Source organism: Falco punctatus (genome assembly GCF_963210335.1).
Source record: "Falco punctatus genome assembly, chromosome: 1".
Lineage (NCBI taxonomy): Eukaryota > Metazoa > Chordata > Aves > Falconiformes > Falconidae > Falco > Falco punctatus.
The window spans coordinates 27877217-27902582 of record NC_137580.1 but is presented as its reverse complement, the minus strand read 5'-3'; the positions used below and the strand labels follow the sequence as shown (position 1 = coordinate 27902582).

The following is a 25366-nucleotide window of genomic DNA, read 5'->3' as shown; positions in this document are numbered from 1 at the left end:
TGACAGTCAGGCTCTTGAGGAATCAGTTCCTCAATTGTTATATTCAAGGGGTAATAGGCTGACAACAGAGAGAATACAGTCCGTCCCTATTCCTTAAAAGCAGTTCAAACTTCAATTTATCAATCATTAAAAAGTAGAGTTTTGATTCCATGTCCATTGCTTGTTTAGAAAGCTAAAACGAAAAAAAGCTGTTATCTCTGGAGCAAGTGCTCCCAGACAAAGATCTCCTGAGTTATTATTTGCTATCTTGACTTCTGGTGGCTCCTTTTCCAGGAAGTGCTGTACACACTGAATATACCAATGATTTGATAAGATCCAAAAATATTTTCTAACTCAAATGCAGCATTTCATGATGTTTTCAGATACAGTATTGGCAGAGATTAATTAATAAAATCCAGCAGCTCAGTTAACATTTTCCTTGTAACAGGTTGTGCGTACATGCACTGAGTATTAAGAATTAATGTTTTCCAAGTAGGAATCTGGAATCACTTCAGATACAATTTTAAAATGCCCCAATGACCGAGTTTGTTCTAAGACTTTTACACTGCTTATTTTCTTTACAGGGAGAAGAAAATCAACCACAGCTTTAAGTTGAGATCATCGTCCTCTTTGGTAAACAGGGAATCTGTATCATTCTGTATACTATTTTCCTTTTTATGCCATTCAAGTCTATATTAAAGAACAAAGCCATAAACCAAAGTACACAATTTATAGTGCAAATCCATTTTGCCCACACGATACAAATAATATAGAGCAAAATATCTGAATAGGTCTTAATAGTAAAATATTTCTAGGACAGAGTGAAAAAGGTGGTAATTTACTACAATATTTTTTATTAATAATAATTCTTTCTGTCTCCTTTTCATATTGAAATTTTCTAGTACACAGCTATTTCTGATACATTTTTCCTTTGTTTATATAACAGGTCATATGGAAATCCGAAATGCTTGGGCACATTAGTCTCTTTTTGCATTGCTAAAGATCTTAACAGATTTTTCTGTGTTTAATCTCACAACAGCAATCCTCAAAACAATCACCTACATACATGGGTACGCAACAAATTACCCTTTTCTATAAAAACATTCTTGGTTCCTAAAGTTTCTTTTTTACTTAGGACTGGTACCACCTCGGTAAAGCTGAGCACCTCAACCCATCTAATCATTAAACTCATTCAGGATACACTCTGAATGAGCCCACTCTTAAATCCAGTGATTTGAATTCTCATTTCCAAGACAGTGCCATCCAAGACAGGCTTTAAATTATTCCGCGTGATTGCAAAGTTGTGAAAGGAATGTGAAGGGGTAGAATCAGATACAAAGGAAAAAAATAGACTCCACTGCAGCTAATAAAGCTGTACCACACTAAAACCACAGATATTTCAGCCTGACTTCAGTGCTTGAGGAAGGTTATAGAACAGGTTGTTCAGAGCACCATCAAGCAGCATGTGCAGGACAACTGGGGCATCAGGCCCAGCCAGCATGTGTTTATGAAAGGCAGATCCTGCTTGACAAACGTGATGTCCACCTACAACAAAATGACCTGCCCAGTGGATGAGGGAAAGGTTGTGGATGTTGTCTACCCTGGACTTTATTAAAGCCTTTGACACCATCTCCCACAGCATTCTCCTGGAGACACTGGCTGCTCATGGCTTGGACGGGTGTATTCTATACTGGGTTAAAAGCTGGCTGGCTGGCCAAGGCCAATTGTATGAGATTCAACAAAAAGTGTCAGGTCCTGCACTGGGGTCAAAACAGTCATACAGGCCTGGGGAAGAGTGGCTGAAAAGCTGCCTGGAGAAAAAGGACCTGGGGGTGCTGGCTGACAGCTGGCTGAATATCAGCCAGCAGTGTGCCCAGGTGGCCAAGAAGGTAAAGAGCATCCTGGTTTGTACCTGAAATAGTGTGGCCAGCAGGACTATGGCAGTGATTGTCCCCCTGTACTCTGCACTGATAGGCTGCACCTCAAATACTGTGTTCAGTTTTGAGCCCCTCACTGCAAGAGGGATGTAAAGGTGTTGCAGCATGTCCAGAGAAGGGCAACAAATCTGATGAAGGATCTAGAGAACAAGTCTTATGAGGAGCCACTGAGGCAGATGGGGTTGTTTAGTCTGGAGGAGGCTCAGGGGGGACTTTATTGCTCTCTACAGCTCCCTGAAAGGAGGCTGTAGGCAGGTGGGGGTAGGCGTCTTCTCCCAGGTAGCAAGTGACAGAACAAGAGGAAATGGCCTCAAGTTACAAAAGGTACGGTTTAAATTCGATTTCAGGAAAAATGTTTTCACTGAAAAGGTGGTCAAGCAATAGAACAGGCTGCCCAAGGAACAGCTATAACTCCACCTCCCAAAAACATGGAGAGTCCAAGGGAAACAAAAGAAAGTTTCTCTCTTTCTTCAACAGGCATCCTTCTAAGTTAGATACACCTGATAAGGGTGATCTCATAGTGGTATCTGGGGTGGAAAAATACAGAAAACCACCACTTTATTTGGGTCTTCTCTATATTTTTCTTCAGTTTTAGACAAACCCACTTGGCCAGCAGTTGCTACTATATTATTCAATCCATCAACAGCCTTTCAGTTTCCTTTCTACTTTTTTCTCCCTATCTAATCAGAATGTCTCCACTATCTCTTTCTCTACTCATGAAACTCCACTCATATCTCCCTAATTTTTCCAGAAGGTATTACAAACATTTAATCATTACAGCTTCCCAGAGTTGCTTGGAAATTGTTAATAGTGTAACAGCTGTACCAAGTATTTTTTTGGTTCTAAACCCACAGAAAATAATGTATTTTAAAGTCTCTCCATTTTCAGGATCTTAGGCTTCATAATTTTATTCTCTAATCTCAATAAGGTCCTTTTCATGAACCCCAGAATTAATAAATTCCATTAAAGATACTTCAGCTTCTGCCTTGAAGAATGCTCTTAGAGATATCAAATTTGGGGTGTTTTTTCTTGCCATTACCAAGGCAGATGTTTGCATTCTGCAAGACAGACAGTAGAAATCAACTTTAAAAAGTTTCCCAGTAACTTGGTCACTCCCCACTGGGCACCAAAAGGAGGAAATCTACATTCTACCTTCTATATGCACATTCACAGTAGGTCATTATGGTCAGAAAGCTACATGCCACTCTGGCCCAGACAATAAAGGAATATGAGATTCCTTTAAAATAAGACTCCAGATAGCAATTAACAAAGCATGCAATTTCAGCATGTATTTACAAAAGCCTATCTTCTTAATGATGGCTTATAAGGTACCACAAAGCTGTTGCTAGAAAGGGAAAGGCATCCAACAGACAAAGCATTACAGACTTTTTTTACTAGCTTTCTATTAGTTTCTAAAGCTCTGTAAACTTCAAAATCACTGGAAGCTTCTCCTCCACTGCTCTAGATTTCTGAAAAAGCTTTTAAGCTCCCTACATTTCATTTTAGTTCTTCTAATTAAACCACCTTGGTAGTATGAAATTTAGCAATTTTTGCTTTAATTAGGAACGTACACAGATTCCATTCAGACAGTAAAACATGCTATCACTTTGCTGTTTCATACCACTCTGAAGTTATCCAAAAGTTATTACAGGTAAAACTGTAACTCAAGATGATAAATGGCCTAAGATATTCAATTTTCTCATAGTGTAACACAAAGTTCAGTTTGACTGTTAGTATGTGTCTGAAGCTTTTCCAAATAATATTTGTGCTTTCCAGTTCTAGAGATGGTCACAGAACAGGATGTGGCCAAAGATTCAGATGCTTTAAACTCAAAGGGATGGTGAAACTCTAATGAAGAAGAGACCATGTATACCCAAAGCTCATGAAATAGAAGTATTAATAGACACTTGAATGTATTTAATATGCATGTTTAAAATTTAAAAAAGATAGATCATCACTTTCACATTTGCAAATGTTGACCATTTCCTTCTAGTACAATTTATGAAGCATAGTAAAAGTATGTAACAACATGTAAGTTATCCCAGTACTCAGGCCAGAACATAATTCTACAGCATGCTTTACACAGAACTGTTTTGCTTTATTAGTTTATGCCTCCTCTTTTATTTAATTTCATTTTCCTCAGTTCTGCAGTTAACAACACTGATCACTATACAAACTTAGAAATTTACATTTAGAAATCTAGGTATAAAAACCTATGAACAACAAAATAGTCTTGTTAAAATTGTTTGCATACTAGTTGATACTTGCCACTTACTTGAGTGTCTTTCCACCTAGTAATAAAGCTATTCTCTATATCCATTTGTTTGACCTGGTCTTCATTTATCTGTTTAAAATAGATAATTTTTGATCAATTAATAAGGGAGCAAGTATAAAAATTACAACATAAAATAGCAAAGACTAATTTGATGTAATAAAATAAATACAAATATAAATATTGAGGAATGTTTATATATCTAACAGTAGTAAATAATAATTAATAGTAAATAATAAATAATAATGTAGCAATAATACCTTGTTACAATTAACAATACGGTTAATCACATTATTATAGAAGCAGCTATGCAAAATGTCCTATCAGTCAGAAACAACACTTCATTGAAGTGACTCATTACTATAAACTTTACCAAATACATAATAGAAGAGAGACGACTCCATGAAAAATTGCCAAACAATGTTATAGTGGCACAGTAAACTCTAAACCAGAATGGCTAATACAAATTGTTGCTAGTAGTATCTTTTCTATCCAGTTGGAATTAATGTTCTTTCTAGGCCTAAGGAACCAAACAGTTTCTTCTAGTCTTTACCATAACCACAGGTCAGAGACTGAGAACACAGAATTCTTCCATGCTTCAGTTCTGATCAGGCCCATAAAATTTGAATAGGAGTATTGTTCTTAATAGTCATATTCTTAAAATTTTCTTTAAATTGGTACGCTGGTGTCAGCAAGAAGAATGAGCACCATTTTGGAAAACAGTAGCTCACAGCAAGCCTATAAATAGTCTTTCCTACACAGGCTAAACTAGCTGGGAAATAAAACTTAAAGCAGACAAAGAACAGTGTCAACTGAATGTTCAAAAGCCCTGCAAATCCTCAGATAGCGTAACTAATAGCAAGATCATCTTTAACAAGACTTTGATGTTTTAGCATTTCTAACAGCTCAGCAATTAGGACACTTTTATATAAAAGATACCTACATCAAAAAGTTGCACATAATTTTTAATTAGATCTTCAATTACATTGACTTCTTCGCTAGTTTGGCCTTTTGTTTGAAATAAGCATGAGGAAAACACCATGGCGAGATTGTGAGGGTTCATATGGTTGATTTCAGAACACTTCTGCACCCTGTTGAAGGAAAAAATAAACCTATTTAGAGTGTTTCATTGTTCCTTTAATTTTCTGAGGCTCCTTTTAAGAATACAGAGTGCATTTCAAAAGAATAGCTACATTAAATGCAATGAAAAAACCTAGTATTATTTATTCTTTTTTATACTTCTTTATATTCTTTCCCTCACATCTCCTTACAAAAATGAAATCTTGTATTTTCTATCTGTATCTCAAGCGATACCAGAATTATGATAGAATAAAAATAGCATAGAATAGAATAGTTCAGTTGGAAGGGACCTACAACAATCATCTAGTCTGCCTGCCTAATCACTTAAGGTCTGACCAAAAATTAAAGCATGTTATTAAGGACACTGTCCAAATGCCTCTTAAACATTGCCAGGCCTGGGGCACTGACACCCGTCTAGGAAGCCTGTCCCAGTGTTTGGCCACCCTCTCAGTGAAGAAATGTTTCCTAATATCAAATCTGAATCTCCCTGGATGCAGCTTTGAACCATTCCCATGCATCCTATTATTAGATACCAGGGAGAAGAGATCAGCACCTTGCTCTCCATTTCCCCTCCTTGGGAAGCTGTAGAGAGCAATGAGGTTGCCCCTAAGCCTCCTTTGCTCCAAACTAGACAAGCCCAAAGTCCTCAGCTGCTCCTCACAGGATGCTCCTTCCAGCCCTTTCACCTGCTTTGTTGCCCTCCTCTGGATGCATTCAAGGACCTGAACATCCTTAAACTGTGGGGCCCAGAACTGCACATAGCACTCGAGATGATGCTGCACCAACATTAAATATTTGCTATATTATGTTATGTAAGTATATCCTACAAACTTATGATCTAACATCAAACACAATGTGGAAAGAAATGAGATCCTTCTTAGTTTCTATACCTATGGTAAAGTTCTCATATCAGTTCTGTTGTTTACATAATGTGTCCTCTTTTAGACACAGATCTTTTAAAGTATCACAGAATTTTCACTGTTATACACATAAATTCAAACTACTTTCAGAACAGATATAACATCATACTACTACATCTAATCTGGATATGTTTGGAGACATAATAAAACATGACACTTACTACAATATTTATCCCAATAATGGCACCAATCAATTTAATAAACATCTAAATAGTTTTTAAAAGAACATCTGCTATGTACATGGTTATATATTGTGAGGTTCGAACACAATATCCTGCAAAGAAACGATTCTACACATGCTCTACCTACTACTACTATTTACCATGAATATAATTTGACTTCTTCAATAGATAATATAACATAGACCATTACTGTTTAACCATGACACTGCAGAATCATCCAAGTCACACATTTTCTCACATTTGCTGCTGCTTATTTGATCAAGGAATAAGACACGACCTTTGCTGCTTAAACAAGTTTATATTTTGGATATTCTCTACCACTATCTCAGTTGCAAAATGAAGCATTGATGAAAAACAGGGTAGCTAATTGTCAAAGTTATTATGTACAATACAGATTGTGAAGAAGGACATTTTCCCTGAAAAATCTTGTAATTTCAAGAATGATTTGAAACAATCCTCTGGAAGACTAGCAGACTGGGGTAAAACGAGTTTGTCTAAAGAAACTACATCAAAAATCACCCTACACTGGCAGCCCTCTCTTGCTGTAAAGCTGCTCCATGCCATTGATATTTACAGATAGCTACTACTAAAAACACAACAAAAGAAAAACCACATTATAAATTAAAGGGAATCAAATATAATTAATCAGCACAACTAGGTAAGCTTTTGATGCTTACTAGTTAACGTAACAAGCTACATGGTAGAGTTATGCTGAGAACACATTACAAGAATTCCTCTGCTACAGTGCATCATTTGTATTGACCTGTAAAGATGTTCAATTAAAGCAGCCAAAGTTGCCCTACTGACTGGTGGAAGTGTCCGAATAAAAGTTCCATACTTCTTCACACGTTCCTTTTCATTTTGTGTATCTGCCAGAAAATAATCATAACTGAGCATTAATTAAAATGCACACAAAAAACCAATAGCAATTCTCATTAACTATATTGGCAGCTCTAGTCATTTACAACTGCAATTTGCCCAGTCAATCGCCTCTTCATAAAAGCAATACTAACGATATACTATTAACAAAGTCTGTACCAGTTTAGTGAAACAGCATCAGCAATAAAGAGGGCTAGTTCTATATTCAAGCACTATTTGCTACAGTTTAAGACTAAATCTCAGGATAGCAATTCCATTTCCTCTCAGAGGATATTTAATCTGTAGTTTGTGCATGTATATGTGTGAATGCATCTGTGTGTGCACAAGTACAAATGTACTTCTAAGAAACGTTCCCAGAGATAAGAAAGGAAAAGATCTTTTCATCTCTTTAACTTTTATTGGAAAAAAGTGTTGCAAGGCCCTAAGTAGTTTAAAGATCCAAATGCATAAAACTGGTAAGAGGAGAGCAAACAGGAAGGGGTGGTAAGTGCTACAAAGTTACATAGCACAGCAGTGGCAAAGCCCATGATAGCAATTCCAGTCTTGGGAATTACAGTATCTGAAACAGCCACGGCTCTCTACCTTCAAGTTCAGTCTGCCTCCCCGTGCTGCATAGACACTACAGAGCACAATCCTGCTCAGGGCATGAGCAAAGTTAATGTAACTTTTCTTTCTTTACTTATTCAGCTTTTTCTTCTTAATCCCTTGCTTCTCTCAATTTTCTGAAAAGAAAAAGCAAAGAACTCTCATCTATTCCAGCTGGTTGCTAGCACTCTCCACTAACTACTGCACTATGTTTTGATTACTTCAGTAATTGGAAGAAAAATCAACACACAACAAGACACCCAGTTTAAATATCTTATACTCTTATCTTCTTCAGTGTTTTAGTCTTCCCACAAGTACTTCTACTGTCACTTAACTGTAACAAGACATGATTCTCTGCTGTAAAGCTGAAGCAGAATTTTAGCCCCATGTACAAATCAGCAAGTTAAATCTCTCTTAACACCTTAACAGCAAGAGTTAACTCTCTTTCACAAAAGAGCTAACTTAAATCTAAACTGCTACAGATACAACTTTTTCTGATTTCTGATAACATGAGAGGAATCTTGTGTTAAGTGAATAAATTCTTAATATTCTTTCTGCTGGTTTGTTGAAATTGAGGTTAAAGGTCAAAAATGTGTAATATTCATACCTGAGTTTCTCAGACTTCCAGTTGTTTATATTAAAACAATCTCCACAAATTTGAACTTAGGCAAAAGCAGAAAGGAATATGCTTTTAATATCTTATTTAAAGACTAAGCTTGCCACAAAGTAAATATGCATGATTTCAATGCATGAATACAGAAATTAATGTTCTATCTTAGCTTTTCCTATGCATCTTTAATTGCTATGCATCATCTGCAATTTATAGCACAGTTTATGAGGGAGTGTTTTTTGCAGACTGTAAATACTGCAAAATAGAAACAAATTGAAATATAGCTATTTTGTAAGAACACTATAAAAAACACTAAAAAATGAATAACTAATTAACATATTAGTGATTTCATGGGTCTGTTTTCAATCATACAGAGACATGTATCTTCATGTTTTAAAGACATCACAGGTTACAGTTTGGGATGAAATTATTTAAATTTTCTTTCAAAATAAATTAATATTTCTAAGGAAACAAAAAACAAGTAACAGCTGTTAACAAGTTTCAGTTGTTAATACACATAACTTTGTGTGGATGTACATAAAAGATATTTTAAGAATTTAAGCAGCAAGACTGCCATTTAATTATCATGTGGATGATAGCATCAACATTTTACCACTTTTGAGCTAAACTTCTGCATATGGTCAAAAGACAGAGTACACTATCTTTTTCCTACTCTAACATATGTCTATTTCTTGAATCCTACCACCAATGCTTCCATAAAATATTAATCATCACTTATTACCTTGGCTGATCCAACTATGACACAGTGCAACATTGGTCTACTATTTACTCACATTGCTAAGGAAATATCACTAGTTGTTATTATTATTATGGTTCACTTAAAGGTGATAAAATAATCTCTGATTAGCATAAGCTATTGCAGCTAAACTAAACAATTTTATTTTCCTCACTACAATTGTTTTGCCAAATATCAAATAACATAGGTGAATATCGGGCAAGTAATTAACAATCCCTTCAAATCTGATACTGAAAATGTACATACAACCTTTCTTGTATCAAGTGTTTTTTAATACATTACCTAATGCAGAGATCCAGAATGGATAAAGTTCTTTTGTGAGAAGTGCATCATCTATTTGAGAAAGAAAACTTTTCAACACATCAGTTACATCTTCAAGCTGATGTTTTCCTGCTCTTAGTTTAACGCTCCTTGCATCTTTTTTGAAGCTTTCCAGCAGTTCAGCCACTTTGGAAGAATCCCCATTCTTAAGGTAGATCTGCTTGCTACCTAAACCTGTTACAGCAATACAGGACGGGAAAAAAAAAAATTGAGAATTCAAAAATTCTAGATGTTATTATATGGAAAGCATATCTGGCTGTCAAACACACTGTATTTCCTACTAAAATCTCTCTGACCTTTTGCACACACTCACTTTGTTAGTAAAAACACTGCCAAGTCTGCTTACACCCAGCCATATCTCTTTGCAAAAATGCACATCATAGTCTTAAGCAAGCCTGGGATCACAATTTCAGGAATACTTTACAGGCAATTCAAGTGCCCAGATCTCTTCAGGACTTCCTAAAACAAAAGTTTCAAAAGATACAGTCAAGGAAAGAAGCTTTTTATGAATGGTATTGTATTACACATGAAACACTGCTGCTTTCATAAGCAAAACTCCTGCTATTTTATTACCCTACTGATCAACTCAACTTAGGACTTGGTAAAGTATTATATTTATACAATCTGAAACACTTCATTCTCAAAAGCCTCAGGATTAGTAGAAATTAGTCTTTTTTGTGGTTTTCCTCATGTTCAGGAAGACATCAGACAGCCAATATTCATGCATTTAACAATTAAAACCATTAAAGTGCAAAGCCAACTTAAAAGAAGATTCACAGTCTAAACCACAGTCAAAACTACCTTCAATTACTGCACAAGTAGCCAAAAATATTTATTTTTTTTTTTTAAAGGTGTGGAAGTTTGGCATAAATTTGCAGTCCAGTTGTTTCTCTTTGTAGAGCTGCTTCCTGCATTCCCCACATTTTTTGAAAGAGAATCACAATTTATATAAAACCCTGCTTTTCTTACGTACCTGTCAAATTAAGTACTCTGTCAAAAATGAAAACACATTTTATGTTCTTGCAATTCACCTTTCCTGTAACGCCCACAAGCACTATCATTTGATACTGCCTTTGTGTTTTTACTGTCAGGAACCGCTGTGGGGCCCAAGAGTGTCTGTCATCTGTGGACCACAACTAGAGACAAACTTTACCATGATGACACAAAAATATGTATATTTTTTTCTTCAGCTTCCAAATGAGTATTTTAACTCATTTCTTCAGCTTTAAAATGAGTATTTTAACACCCAGTAGTGCTGATCCTGAAAAAACTACATTTTTCAATAAAGATCTAACTTATTTAAAAGACATTAGGAAATGGAATTTTAATTTAGGATATACACATATGATTGCTCTGAGTGGCAGACATAACTACCCTGCTTTAACAACATTTCAGCACGTGAAATAGCAACATGAATTATTCTAAGAGTTCACACTAATGATTAGAAAGTAATTTAGGGAAAACTTGTTTCTTCTTGGCTTTAGGCAATAGTTGTAACCCAGACACAGCTATTTACCATAATGTATTGTTTGTCAAAAGTTATTTAAACTTCAAACACTGAAATATAAATTAGGTGGTCTCATACTGACAGAGGTTGCAGACACATTTATCCCGAAGACGGATTTGTACAGGGTTGATATGTATCTAGCATTTCACAAGAAAAGTGATGAATTTGTAGTAGTTAAAAGGACAGATATCGTCTGCATATGATCTAATGCTATAGAAAGTTATGTTGGCAAAATTTACTTAAATAAATGGTAACTGACTATACGCCCTTAAGCTATTACGCTGAAAAAACAGCAGCCTTAAGACTGAACACGGCTCCACAGTTAGCATCAATTTCCCTGAATATGGGCTGGCCAGTCCAGGCCATAGCCTTTCCTCGTTCACATAGCTTATTTTCAGGACTGAGGTGTTCTGCTCCGAGGCACTGGACCCCAAGACTGTGCTACACCAGGAAAACAATTTTTTAAATAGGAAGGTGTCTATAAAGGGCATCTACCAAGTTGTATTTCCCCAAATTGCCCATACTCAGATGTGTGACAGGGTACTTCACCATCACATCAAAGAACAACAAGGCTAACAAGGTTTTACTTTAGGAAATATGTATACCCATTCAAATAAGATCGGATGGTGTGGGGGCTTAGGTATTATACAAAAATTATCTTAGGTTTAATAAAATCCACTATACTTACCATACTGTGTAACAAATGCTATACAGCTGTTCACTATAATAGGAACATCATTTTTGCTGAGCTGCTGGTCTTGTAATGCATTACCATCTGTGCCTGCTGCTTTTTCAATTGCACTATACCAGACCATGAAATCCAGCTTTGTATGGCCATGGATGTAGAGTGTTCTGAAAAGTATAAAAATATTTTGAATGCAGGAAAGAAATAGAAAACTGATGTTATTGTACAACAGCAACATAGCAGATGTCTGGAAAAAGTTAGAAATACTTAGACTAAGACATCAAGGCACTTTCCACCACATACAAGCTGTGGTAGTGACCTATTGTTACAGTACATTTTTTTTTTTTTTCCAACTACACTTTAATAGCAGTATCACAATAAATGAAAGAAGATCCACAAACAGGCCTTTTAAAATGTCAATCAGCTGCTTTCATTACTCTTCTTCAGCCTTGCTCCTACACCATGCATTCATAAGTCCAAGTCACAGTTAAGTAGAAAACAGATTCAGAGACAACTTTTAACCACCCACGCACCCTCCCTTCTGTAGAGGAGCTGAAACATACTGAACTTCCCTCCTTCACATGTATTGAAATGATCACCCTCAGGAAATCACAAACCTAAGAAACATATGAAAAAACTAAGATTTGAGGTAGAATAAATTAATGCAACACTTTAATTACATGTTTATCTAAAAGCATGGTGCTGTTCTGATTTTATTATTTAAATATGTTACAATAATCCCCTGTTTAACCCTGATAGGTTAGCTTCTAAGAGAAAATTCCAAAATTGAAAGGTTTAATGGTTTATGTCCACCCACATGCATATATGTTATAAACAAATGTTTCAAGTGTTAAAATAGCAAGCAAACTTTTCTACATATACTCTTTGTCTTCCACTAAAGAAACATGAGGGATACGTTTTCTTTAATGACAGTTTATTTGCTTAGTAGGGAAAGTCAAAATGTTCTACTGGACTTCTATGAAAAGACTTTCATCAAAATATAAGCAAACATTAACTTTGACTATTTTGTTTAGGAAAAAACCCAAAGCATTTTATATCATGATGGAATATTTAATTTCAGTATTTTTTATTAGCATTTTTTAATTTTGCTTTTATAAACATCTCTGTTGTAGCATTCATATCTCAACAGAAATTGAGTATGCAGTCAATGTATGCACAGAGACCCAGGATCTGAAGTATTCTCAGGATCCACCATACAGACTTAGCCATTCAGCAACAGAACAGGAAACACTAAAATATGTCATCTTTCCGAAGACCCTTTTTAAAAAGCCTCTACTTCATGACTTTAAAAGTCATATTAACTACCACACAAGCCTGGCTAATAGAAACACTCAGCCTCTCTCTTTCATTAAGAGCCACCAATAATTTGCTTGAAGGTCTCAAGTTTTTACAGCAAAATGAGTGTGCCTAATTCAATACATTCAAATATTTTCTGAAGACTTGTCAGAACAGATATCCTGCATGGGTGGTTCTCAACCAATGGCTCCCAAACAGCACATCACCCTGAAATCCTCTGGTATCGCTGTAGCTATATATGACAGGAAATGAAACAGTTTGAAATTAGTCGAAAAGAGTCTGACAGTACATGTTACACTGTTCCGTTAGTACTATTATTCACAGACCAGCAGAGTTTAGGACTATGATTTATAAAAGATTTATGCTGCTTCCCAACACAAGACATGCACCCGTATATGCATATTATTGTGTTTTCATTTTCCTTGCAGAACAGCAAGATTCACATTATGGTATTATGCAAAAGGATAAATGGAAACCTCAACACATTATTTTTTGTTATCTAAAGAATTATGATATGAACAGGAAGCAACATACTGTAAAGTGGAAATATTATTACTTCTAAACAAGGAAAGGGCAACTCTGCTGTATATCAGTGAATCAGTACCAGAGGAGAACAGAGGATATATAGTAGTGAATTGAACTTCAAAGTTAATTTAAACTTATCTGTATTTTTTCACAGAGATATGAAAGTCTAAATCACGTGCCTGTCAATCACCTGACATGACATATGAATTAAGTAAACTGTGAAAAAGTTGTATTCTATGAATCTTCCCACCTTCTCCTCAATGCATCACAATAGAAAAAGAAAACGTATCAGAACTACCAAGAGATGATGTTCTCATTATTTTCTAAGATTTGAAAAGCTGTTGAGTTAAATTCAGAGGAAGAGGGTACTTTGTAATTAACAAAGAAAATGGGGTATCTGTTTAGGCAGCAGTCCTATAGCACCAACACAGTGATGAAAGAGAAGTTGCTGGTAAAAAATTCAAATGTGAAAAATCTTGCTGCAATTGCAGAATTTGGATTGTTCAGGGAAGACTACTAATTGTTCTCCAAAAAATTATTAACTTCACCCAGTCAAGTCTCTAGAGCAGTCATCTAAAAAAAAGTCAGATAAGTCAAAGAAGCACTTTCAGCATTTACTACAATATCATAGAATAAAAGAAGGAAGAAAAGGAAATGAAACCAGTACCAGACACAGTTCAAAATTCAGCCAGTTTGCTGTGGAAGTGCCTTAGAAAGCTTATCTCAAACCACAGTATTTTTGTCAAAGAGAGAGCGCACACTTAGGATACATTAAAATCACAAAAACATACAACAATGTATGAATAAGAAGTGTAAGCATTCCTTCTAATTTTAACACTTTCAGCCAAACTTAAGAACATTTTTTTGCTACTTGGAAACTGTTGATCTCTGTGAACCTGGAAGGTTGTATCAAAAGGAAAGGGGAAATAGTAACCAGCAGATAAGCAGAACTTTCCTCAAAGCACAGCAGAAATCTTCAACATAACTTCAAGTAATAGAGACAGTTTTGCAGATCTAGCTTCTCCTTTTCACATCAATGTTATCATCTCTTCCACACAGTTTTCAGAGACAGTAGTAATAACAAATATACGTATTTCTCATTGAACTACTTGCTATTATCAAAATATGAACTTATAATAAATGCAAGGATTTAAGACTAAGCATATAAACACAGGCTGAAGTGCACTGATGTCCCATGCACCATAAAACTGAGCAACTGAATGTCAAGAATACTTCTCAGCTTATAGAAGTTACATGCTTGAAACAATTTTTACTGCAATGTTTACAAAGTAGATTTACCTATCATGCCTACTAACAACTACTTTGCACAGACTGAACCAAAATGCATTCCTACAATATCAATTCTGTACCTTCCAGTTCAAAAAAACGATAAAAGAACACACACTTCACAACAAATAATTAGCAATAGTGACTATGTGGTGAATAATGGTGAAGTTTTGCTCTGTTAAAATGACATAGAGTCACACCCAAGAAATTAATAATTTAAGTACTCAAACAAGAAGGCCTGCCAATGTAGATTTCTGCCTTAGTGAATTGATGCAATTGAATTAGCATGAATGACTGCAGCAGTCCAAGAACACCTAGTCTCAACATCAAGGAAGCTACTATTAACTTTTCAGCTTTATTGTGGAATACCATCACATCCTTCTGCACCAGCAGTCAGACAAACTTATGTGTGCACACTTCATCCACAACAGTGCAAAGGCTTATCTTTAACCCATCTTGCAAAACCTACCAGCTTAACCACATCTGTATGCTTTGTTGCACAACCCTGCACTGGGAAAGCAGCAATACTAAGTGATTCTGTGGTAAGGGTTGTGGGGAGGAATGGTGAGAAACAGACATTAGCACAACACAGTACCCTCCAGCAGTTTTCAAGTGATTCTAATAATCTACATGTCTGAAAACAAAGGTACTAAAAAGGTATGCATTGCTATGAAATCATATATGAATAATCAAACTGCAACTAAAGCATGGAAATTCCACTAATAATTACAGATATATAACAAAGGTCAGCAATATTTTTTCAAAGTATATTAAGGGTCTCATATCCAGCACATAATATTGGAAGCACAAGTCCTTCCCCTCATATGAGTCTTGCATTTAGATTATTTCTGGATTCTAGAATTTTGTGCTCATAACTGCATTTTACAAGAAATCTTACTGCTGTTATCAAAGGGTTAAGAAGAAAGCATTGTAATTAATGAATCACCAGCACAAAGAAATTGTGCAAGTATGTAGGGAAGGTTTATTATCTATAATAAGAAAGAGCTAACTACAAGAGAAGTGTAACAGGGGAAAAAAACACCATCTGGATTACATTATGGTCAAAAATATTCACAGACACTTAAGAGGGAGCTTAAATGATTACAGAAAAGAAGAAATATTTTATAATGAATGGTCTGCACAAATGTTTTTCCTTAAAGCATGGCATTAGAAATTTCGTGTTAAATTTTATATATAGAAGATATTTTAAAATTACTGTATACAGTTGTTTTCAGTCACCTTTCCTCTCTTCAGTGTACAGATCCCTCTATTGAACTACACAGGAGTACCTCCTTCACCTATCTGCTATGTAATTTCTGTTTGGATGGCAACAAGAGTATCACCAGTCATTTCAAAAATTTTACAAATATATAGGAGAGATCAATGAGAGAAAAAAACCCAAACTTAATACAGAACAAACAAGAGGACATCTATGTGACAGAGGGAAGCGTCAGACACAGAAATCTAGACGCCTTCTAGCAAGAAGGCAAGAAGCATTTTAACTACAGAAGTGGAACATACAAGGAAGCAAATGACCATCTGATTATGGCATAAGAAAACAGTGTTGTAAGAAGTCAGGATTTCCAGATGGGTTGCAGATAGTTCTAACATGTTGGACATACATTCCAAAAGAGATCAGAGTGCAATAAAATTTCAGTAGGTGCTAAAAAAGGGAGTGTGTTCCTCTCTAATTTACTTTAGCAAAGGTACCCAAAGACAAACAGGAAATATCTTTGAGACCTGAAAAAAAAAAATAATCTAGAGTTAGAAAAAGGCTAGGATTATTGTGAAAATGTAGCAAGTACAGTGAGCTTCAAGAACAACAATCTTCAAAAGAGAAACAGTTTTGTTGCTTTGAAAATGTTTTAGCCTGGTTCAACCTCTCATGATGTGCTATTACTTTGCAATGTATAGTATGATTACCACTTATTTCAGAGCGGTTAGCCCTCTTGTCAGATAGAGCATAAATTAATAGCAAGGTGCCAAGTAGAAAACTGGGTAGAGGAAGAGGTGGGAAAAAAAGAAGGGGGTGCGTGGGAGTGGATTGTGTTCACATCTAAGACACTTCAGACAAATCTCACATGCCTTTTTTCTGTCTGAATTCTTGTATTTTATACAAGCTGGAAAGAATCTACATCTTGCAGCCCAAAATCAATTGTAAACTCTTCCTCTGAGTACTTATGGATCAGATGAATGTTATATTTATGTACCCCATGAATTTAACATACATATACATTGAATAAGCACTTTTTAGAAGTCCAGAATTCACAGATTTGTAGCATTATAATTATTTGAGCAGTAAGACGTCTGCTTACAGCAGTCAACAGAAAAAGTGTCAAAGAGAAAGGTATATGATACATGTAATGTATGATTTTCCCTAATTAAACAACTCAATGACCGAGACTTGGAAAAAAGGCTTAAGTATTTATAAGTAACAGGAAGTTAGTTTGAAGACAGTAACAAAACCAACAGAACAGTATGAGATTCATTAGGAAAATACTCAAGGTATTTTCATAGTTTCTTCTAACAAAATTTAGCAAGCTGTTATATGACACGGGCCACATTTACTTCTTTATGTAAAGAGGAATGTTTGGTTTGGGTTTTTGTTTTGCTTTGGGGTTTCTTCCCACCCCCAAAAAAAACTTTTCATAATTCTGGAAAAATCTTACTTGTTTTGTTTCATTCTTACAATACTGTTTTTCTGGATTTTAATGTTTATTCAGCTTTTAAGTGACTAACAAATTAACGTGCAAGTTGTCAATAGGTCAGTATATATAGGGTCTCTTCCAAGTGATTAATCTATGCCAATGTTGTCATTAGACAAGCACTGGTATAAAATAACAGACAAAATGGGAAAATCTAGAACCTATCATATATAATTTTGTTGATGCTGATGACATCAAATTCATTTATCTCAGGTCTGGAGGAGCAAAAGGAGGATTTCTGGTTTTGTTTCCATTTACGATCATTTAATCTAAAGATAAATGTGATAGGTACCCATATGGCTTTTAATGGTAAAGATAATGTAAACACTATGCATTTAAATTCTTTATGGCAGACTTCAGTGAAGAAAAACTAAAACATATTCATGGCCACCATAATTCACTCAGTGCCCTTGTTGAAATTATTCTCAAATAGTTCAGAAATTCCATTAAACTATTAAAGCAATTCAGGGAAAATTACCCTCATTTGAAAGAAATATTATAATGAAAGAAATAATAAAAGCTGACTTGGAGCTAGAAGTTTTGCTCAGCACTGTTACCTATGAAATTAGATGCAAAGTTTCTATCCATCTATTGGACTGCACCTTGAATAGGGTACCTCTGGTTCCCTGGTTGGTATAAGCAGCTTACTTAATGCTGAATCTTTCAGTATGCTGCTTCAGGAAAAAAAAAAAAAAAAAAAAAAAAAACCAACCAAAAAAACCCCACCACAACAGGAAAAATGTTTGTTTCTAATCTGCATCATCTTATTGAAGCCTGGAAATTAAACAGTATCTTAGGGGGAGTTAAAATTCAGAACACACAAGGTACAATCAATTTCTCCAACTCTGAATAGATGTCAAAGGTATCTGTGTGGTGTTTTTTTTGTTTCCCCAACAAAAAGAAAACCAATATTCCTTTATTCACCTATTATTGGCTGTTTAGAAGATTGTGTAAACACTGCACCACTTCTTACACAGACATTTATCTAATAACCTAACACTAAATTAAAAAAAAAACACAAACTAACCAACAACCTATTACAAAGTAAGAATTATTTTTAATAATTTAACCTTCATTTTTAAATTTGTGCCCATATATGAAGCAGAAATACCCTACCTCACTTCAGGTTTCAACCTTCCATATCACTATATTTGGCAATCATGTCAGCAGAACATTATTTAGCTGGAAGCAAATATGGATCACGTCTGAAATATGATTCACAAATATGCTTTTATTCTAGCTAGTATGTTGTTAACCGAGATCAGACAGTACAATAAAACTACCCAGAGTACTCATACATATCCTTTCAGTCCTGACCTATGCAGACTGAGAGACAGAATTCTTGGACATAAGAGCGATAAAAAAATTGAGAAGCAAGTGGTAAATGTTCCAAAGAGGTACTCTTTCTTTAAAGGATAAAAAAAGTTAGATCCTTTTGAAGAAAGCATTATTGGCAGACTAATCTGACTGGGAATAACTTTCTCAGTGGGAAAACTGCTTTTAATTAAGCAGTACTTGTTAGCATTTCCTGACGCAGACATAAAATGTAATTAATACATAAAGACTTTCCCTCCTTTAAAAAGTCTCCAAATTTACTCTCTCTATAGCAAGCGCAAGTGAAAAAGCTCCATGACTGATCAGCAAGAATTCCAAGACATCAATGTAAAAGCAGATCAAAGCTTTATTCAGATGGGAACCTTACCTTCCTTTTTCAACGAGCAGCAAGACGTCTATTTTCTCTCCATTTTGCATCACACTACTGATTGCTGAAAACAAAACATACACACATTGTGATCTACACAGACACACGTAATATAGACAAACATACATGTATGCACATACAGATATGTTTTTTTCAAAATTATCTTCAGTGGCAAAAGGAACATGGAATTCTTAAACATTTCAAATAAAGAATGCTCTTGACAATAAGAAACAAAATTCCACAAAATACACTCAACATTGACAAGAAAAAGTAATACAGAATGATATAAAGAAAAGTTAAACAGGTACTTTTGAATGTGAAAAAATGCTACAGCATTTTATTATATTAAAATTAAACTTGTATTTAGAAGTTTTAAATGACATAATGATTCAGAAGTAAGTGGGGGTTTTTAGTCCATTAATTTACTTGCACCATAATGGCTACAGATAGTTACAATAACGTAACAAAAGTTATATGTTACACTGCAGATTTCACTGCCACTCTTCTTGATGTTGCCTTACGCTATTCCTGCTAAAAAAGCACTCTGCAAAACACCTACATTATACATAATACAGAAAATACATCTGGATAGTTTTCAGTAATAATGCTTATAAGACTATACTGTGCACTATATTAAAAACAGTAAATATAATGTGACCTGTTTACTAAATCAAAATTCTGAAAAGCTTATTTTTCCAAAGCTTAGGTCTCATATAATCCACATCTTATCTCAATTAATTCCGAGAGACAGTAAAGTCCTGAATATTAATGAAGCTTAATAGGCACATTTTGATGCATGTTGTATAATGTTTTTGTATCACACATACTCCTGGCCTCATTTACATTTACTGAGTCAAATATCAGGTAAGTCACTATACTTCCATCTTTTGGCATTTTCAGATTTGGCAACTTTCAGTTATATGATTCAGGCTTAGTAGTGGATCAGATCTATTTTGGGGAAACCAGAAATCAAAGAAAAGATATCAGAGTATGGCTATATAATATTGTCAAGAAATACAACTTTATTTTACAAATAATCAAATTTAAGAATCAAAACCCAAGCAAAACCAATTTGCAACCAAAAGCTAGATGTATGTTTCATTTCTATAGTTGAGATACACACAAATTTTGAATGCTTACATGATTATGGTAAGAGCAATTATAGAAACAGTTCTCCTACTCCCTAACCTTCTAATGCTGAATCAAGATCAAAAAATATTCATAAGTTAAATGATAGCTAGATGCATAAAAATATTGCTGATTAAAACCCACCTTTACAGAGTTATTTACAACAAATGTAAGGTTGAAGTAAACAAATAATAGAAAGCCCAATGGCATTTAGGCAATTTCCTGTAAAACAGTCCACAACCTGACAGCATTTAGAAAGAGGATCATCAATAAAGAGCTAAATTAGCTTCTCTGTGTTACTTTAAAAATAATTTGAGATTTTATATTACTTTCCTACATAAGATAGTGGCTTGTTCAATATATAAAAAAAGTAGAGCAGAAATGCTTAAAGAGGATTCAGAGCATAACTACAAACAATGATATAAAATTGGTCATAGGCCATTTGTATAATATTCTTATATTTCCACATCATACTATTAAGCAAAGATTATTTTTAGTACCAGACAAAAAGAAAAGTCTATTAGTCTGTGAAATAGTTTTCCAAGCAAATTATAATTTTTCCATTTTTGAGTATTTTAAAACTAGGCCTTGTCAATCATCTCAAGAACACACTCTGCAGTGAGTATTCCTGCCCTGTCAAAAATATGAGACAATAATCCCAAAAGGTTATATATCATTATTCAATTCTGTACTCTTGTAAAAAAAGATACTGCTGCAAGTGGAACAAAAATTTTCTTCGTTCATTATGAAGCTGGAAAGGGTGGTGTCTTTCTAGTGTGTGCCAATAAGTAGGAAAAGAACAATCCAATACAGAACTTTACCAACTCTATATTTAGAGAGTCAGGAAGGCATCTGGCTGATGCAAAAGAATAGTTACTGAGCTCCCTGATGTTTATGCCTGTAAAATGTAATAGAAATGTCCTTAGAAGTGAATTGATTCTGTAGAGTTATTTCCTGATAGATGTTAAGTAAAATTCTTACTTAGTTCTTGCAGCCTCCTTAAATATATGGAATCTTCTTCAGCATTCTCCATCTCAAGACAAAAATAAAGGCTCGACTTCTCTATAGCAAACCAGCCTTTTCTCCACTGATCCAGGTTATGGCAATCTTTGTAGTACAGCTGGCCTATCAGGTCACAGTTTCTCTCTAATAAGCATTCAGCCACAGGGGGAACAAAATGCTACCAAAGAAAATGGGGTGAGTCAGATGAAGAAAAAAAACCCTCTTCCCCTAAAAAAAAACAAATCAAGATATTGCAAATCTATAAGATTCAAGGATGAAAGCCACAGTAAAAAAAATACAAGACTTTCAGATTGATCATTCATGATCTCATATAAACTAAATTTAAAATACAAAAAAGTATAACATTTTTTCCATTCATACTCTACAATTCACACATTTTTGCTTTTTGAAATACAACTGATTTAATTAGTAATGTGACTACTAGCAATTGGTACTGTATAAATTACAGTACTGTTTTGCAAATTCTGTTTGAGCAAGTAAAATAATAGAATTGCAACCATAAACAACTTAGCTGAAATAAATTCATATATGTCTTTATACTAGAGCACCTTTAATATATTCTTAAAGTTGGCATGAAAATGTAGCTTCAATTTCCTTTGCATTTTATTTTATTATTTTGTTTCAAACATTAAATCACAGAAGTTATTTCTTCCTGCTGCACAAGAAACCTTTACAAACAGGATGGATCAGTATTCATCAAGAATGGCTTCTCAGAGGATTTGAAGCTAACAATGACACTTTATTCTTTGTGCAAAGGTTCCTGGCCTAACTGGAAAAGATAATTATCAGTATTACCTTAGCTATTGCCCAAGTCCATTTTCTTTGTGAATATGCAGTTTCAGCTCCAAACAGAAAAACACGTTCTGACATTAGGTAGATTTCAAAAGTAAAGATGTCCCTAAAGGAAGCATGAAGAAAAAAACAGCTGTATTTAGACTTCATAACAGTAGGCACAAGAGTCCCATTTCCCTCTCTTATTTTTTCATACCTATGGAATGGAATCCATCTGCATTTCTCCTCCAATCTTACAAGTACAACCCGGCTAATAACAGAGTATTTTATAACACAACATAAAGTACTTTTCAGGTCAGTAATACATGCTTTGATGCTACTGCATAATAGTTTTTTCAATAATTCTGAAATTAATAAAAAATGTTTACATATATTCATTAAAAATCACAGGGAAATTTTTTTGTTTTTTTCAAGTTTGTGTGATTTCAGCAAATACATTTTTTTGATTCATACAAAGCATTCAGTTTAGTTTTAATATAAGCAGACCAACTCATTGAATGGGAAGTTGAAAACAAGTTAGCACAAAATCATAGAAATGTTAATGGGACTTTTAGATGTCACTTGGTTTAATCTCCTGCTCTAAGTGAGAGTATCACTAACTATAGATCAGAACAGCAATGAAAAGCCTTGAAAACCTTCAAGGATGGAGACTACTATTTCTCTCAGCCACTTGTTCCTGTTCTCCACCACCCTTTAATGAAGAGGCTTTTCCTATCATCCAGCCTGAACCTCCTAGGGTGAAATATGTGGTCACTGCCACTCCATGTATCACCTACCACTATCAAGAAGAGTTTGATTCTGTCATGTTTATGACTACCCTTTCAAGTTGCTGTAGCTCAAGAACTTCTTAAAAGTTTGAGAGGAGGGTCTTAGTTTTTTTCCTTTGAAAAAAGTGTATCATTATTTAAAGAGATGGACCCTGCTTTTCCACTTTTAACTGACAAATAACAATAGTAATAGAAGAAAAAGTAAATCAGTTGAAAGTGGCGTGGAATTTGGAAAGTCAGTACCTTCTTGGACTTAGGATCAGTCTTTAACTTCTAAATTAGTGAATGATAATTTAAAGTGTGATTTCATCTGTAATCTCTCCCTAGAATCCAAATAGATGGAGTATGCTTTTACCGTTCAGTGCTGGAGACCGAGATTTGTCTAAATCTGAAGAATAGAACATAAGTCAGTTCTCTCATTTTCAATAACCAATTTGAAAATTATATGCAAATACTTAATTCTGACTAATGGAATAGACATTTTAAGGAGTGATTGTTTCACTACAGGAAATACCAGATTTAGGGAAGTTTCTCATAAAACCACCCAATTGCAGGTGAAGCACAGCAGGAGATAAATCAATCCCTAAAAGTGAACTATTCAGCAAATATGTTTTTAATTTTGGTGTTATCCTGAAGTGGAACTGTTTGCAGCTGTAGCAAAGCAATAGGTTATATTCGATAACAGAAGAAAGTGCTATTTTTCTTTTTTTTTCTGGATACCACAAAGCTATGCTACTGCAGAATAGCAAAGGCTATCTCCACTGTATTTTATAGCATGTTGAGACATCATCATGTTTCAGGATTTCTCCTCTCTCAAAGCCCTGTAAAGTCCTTTCTTCCCATTATCTTTTCCAGAATCTTACTGAACAGACTGTTTTCTTTGCAGACACTTTTGCTTTGTAACTACAAGCATTACAGTATTATACTGTAGAAAGATCTTGTTATTTTACCTACACCCACATGAAGAAATTTTAAAGGGAATTGTTATGGAATTTGTTAGACAGATCCAAAGTATGGTCTAAACAAAAATGTTGCCCTAAAGAAATCAAGTATCACTGGTACACAAGTCAGATTTAGGTGAATCTCTATTTGTTTTTTTTAAAGTACAAATGAGATTCAAGAGAGTTAAAAAAGACAAACAAGACCATAAAAAAGTTGTTATCTTCAAACAACACAATGTTCAACCCTTACACTGTCGTTCTGAGCTGCAGAATAAAGAATGGATTTCAAAGACCAACCGATCTGTGACCAAAACTGAAAGCATTGTGGAGAACTCCAATCTGCTGCATTATTATCAGGAGCAAACAAAGCAAGTTTTGGCTTGAGGCAGAGGTCAATCCCAGAAAGAAATGTAAGTATTAATTGTTCAGTTCATCATCATGTAACATTTTAAGCACTGAGAATATGCATTACCGTTTTAATAAGAAACAGATGTATCTAAGTTATGCTGCCCTTTTAAATTACCCTAACATTTCCATTATATCACTATAAACAAATAAAAAAAAAAATATATCAAAGAATCCCCAAATACCACTTGGCACTTATTTCTTGATGTCAAACATAAAATAATTCAGCTCTTTTCCACTAAATTGCATATTCAAAATTCAGGAACAAATTCACAGCTCTAAAAACGCAAAATAAAATCTTTGAAATAGCCAAGTTTATTTATTGAAATATTCATTTGGGAACCTACCCTCTGTTTGAAAAGAGGTCTGACTTGTGCACTACAAGACAGATAACTTCATTGATGTCAATCATACCGCTAGGTGTGGTAGTTTTATCATTTTCATAGTAGCTCAGAAAGCCACTTTCCAAAGTGCACCATCTTCTGTTGCAATCTGCAATTAATGAAATAATAGAAAAGTCAGTTGGCATAATAATAATAAAAATTACCTCTTCCCATAGAGTTTGCCTCAAATGATTAATAGCTTGGTTGTAACAATAATACATTTATGATGAAATCACAGTCTCACTGACTTCAGTGGGCCAGGAATTCAATGTCTGTGCTGATACTACTTAACCTACCAAAACTCTAGCACATGGTAATTTAAGAAAATAGTATTTCATATTTAACACATTTATTTTTACTTTATGAGTATATTAAATCTATTCATAAGTTAACTTTAGCATTGTATAAGGCTTTTACTTCACTTGCTGTGTAACTCAATTGGGGAAGAGCTAGCACACAACACCATGTTACATGTTTAGCAGGAAAGAGTTAAGCAAGCAAAAAGAAAACACGCTACAAAGTTAGAAACAATGAAAGCTACAACAACAATGTACTCTGACAAGAGCTGGTAGCAAAATGAGTGAGTGAACCATGGTATCCAGTAACAAGAAAGGGATACTCTCTCTTTCATGTTACTGGAACTAGTGTCCAAAACCAAGTCAATCTGTCTTGCATTG

General features: G+C 34.6%; 1 protein-coding gene across 7 annotated transcripts in view; it reads right to left on the bottom strand.

Annotated features, from left to right (window-relative positions):
* The window catches only part of ARAP2 (ArfGAP with RhoGAP domain, ankyrin repeat and PH domain 2), a 143502-nt gene that overhangs the window by 35674 nt on the left and 82462 nt on the right, over positions 1–25366 (bottom strand). For all 7 annotated transcript variants that reach the window (XR_013929704.1, XM_080397040.1, XM_080397039.1 and 4 more), the window contains 9 exons: positions 24654–24798; positions 22197–22299; positions 21360–21558; positions 19251–19314; positions 11718–11881; positions 9484–9696; positions 7134–7239; positions 5132–5279; positions 4192–4260 (listed from right to left, as the gene is read on the bottom strand). Coding sequence is in view for 6 of the 7 variants with exons in the window: in XM_080397040.1 (XP_080253166.1) it covers positions 4192–4260; positions 5132–5279; positions 7134–7239; positions 9484–9696; positions 11718–11881; positions 19251–19314; positions 21360–21558; positions 22197–22299; positions 24654–24798 (1211 nt within the window). In the remaining variant the exon portion in view is untranslated. The remainder of the gene's footprint in view (positions 1–4191; positions 4261–5131; positions 5280–7133; positions 7240–9483; positions 9697–11717; positions 11882–19250; positions 19315–21359; positions 21559–22196; positions 22300–24653; positions 24799–25366) is intronic.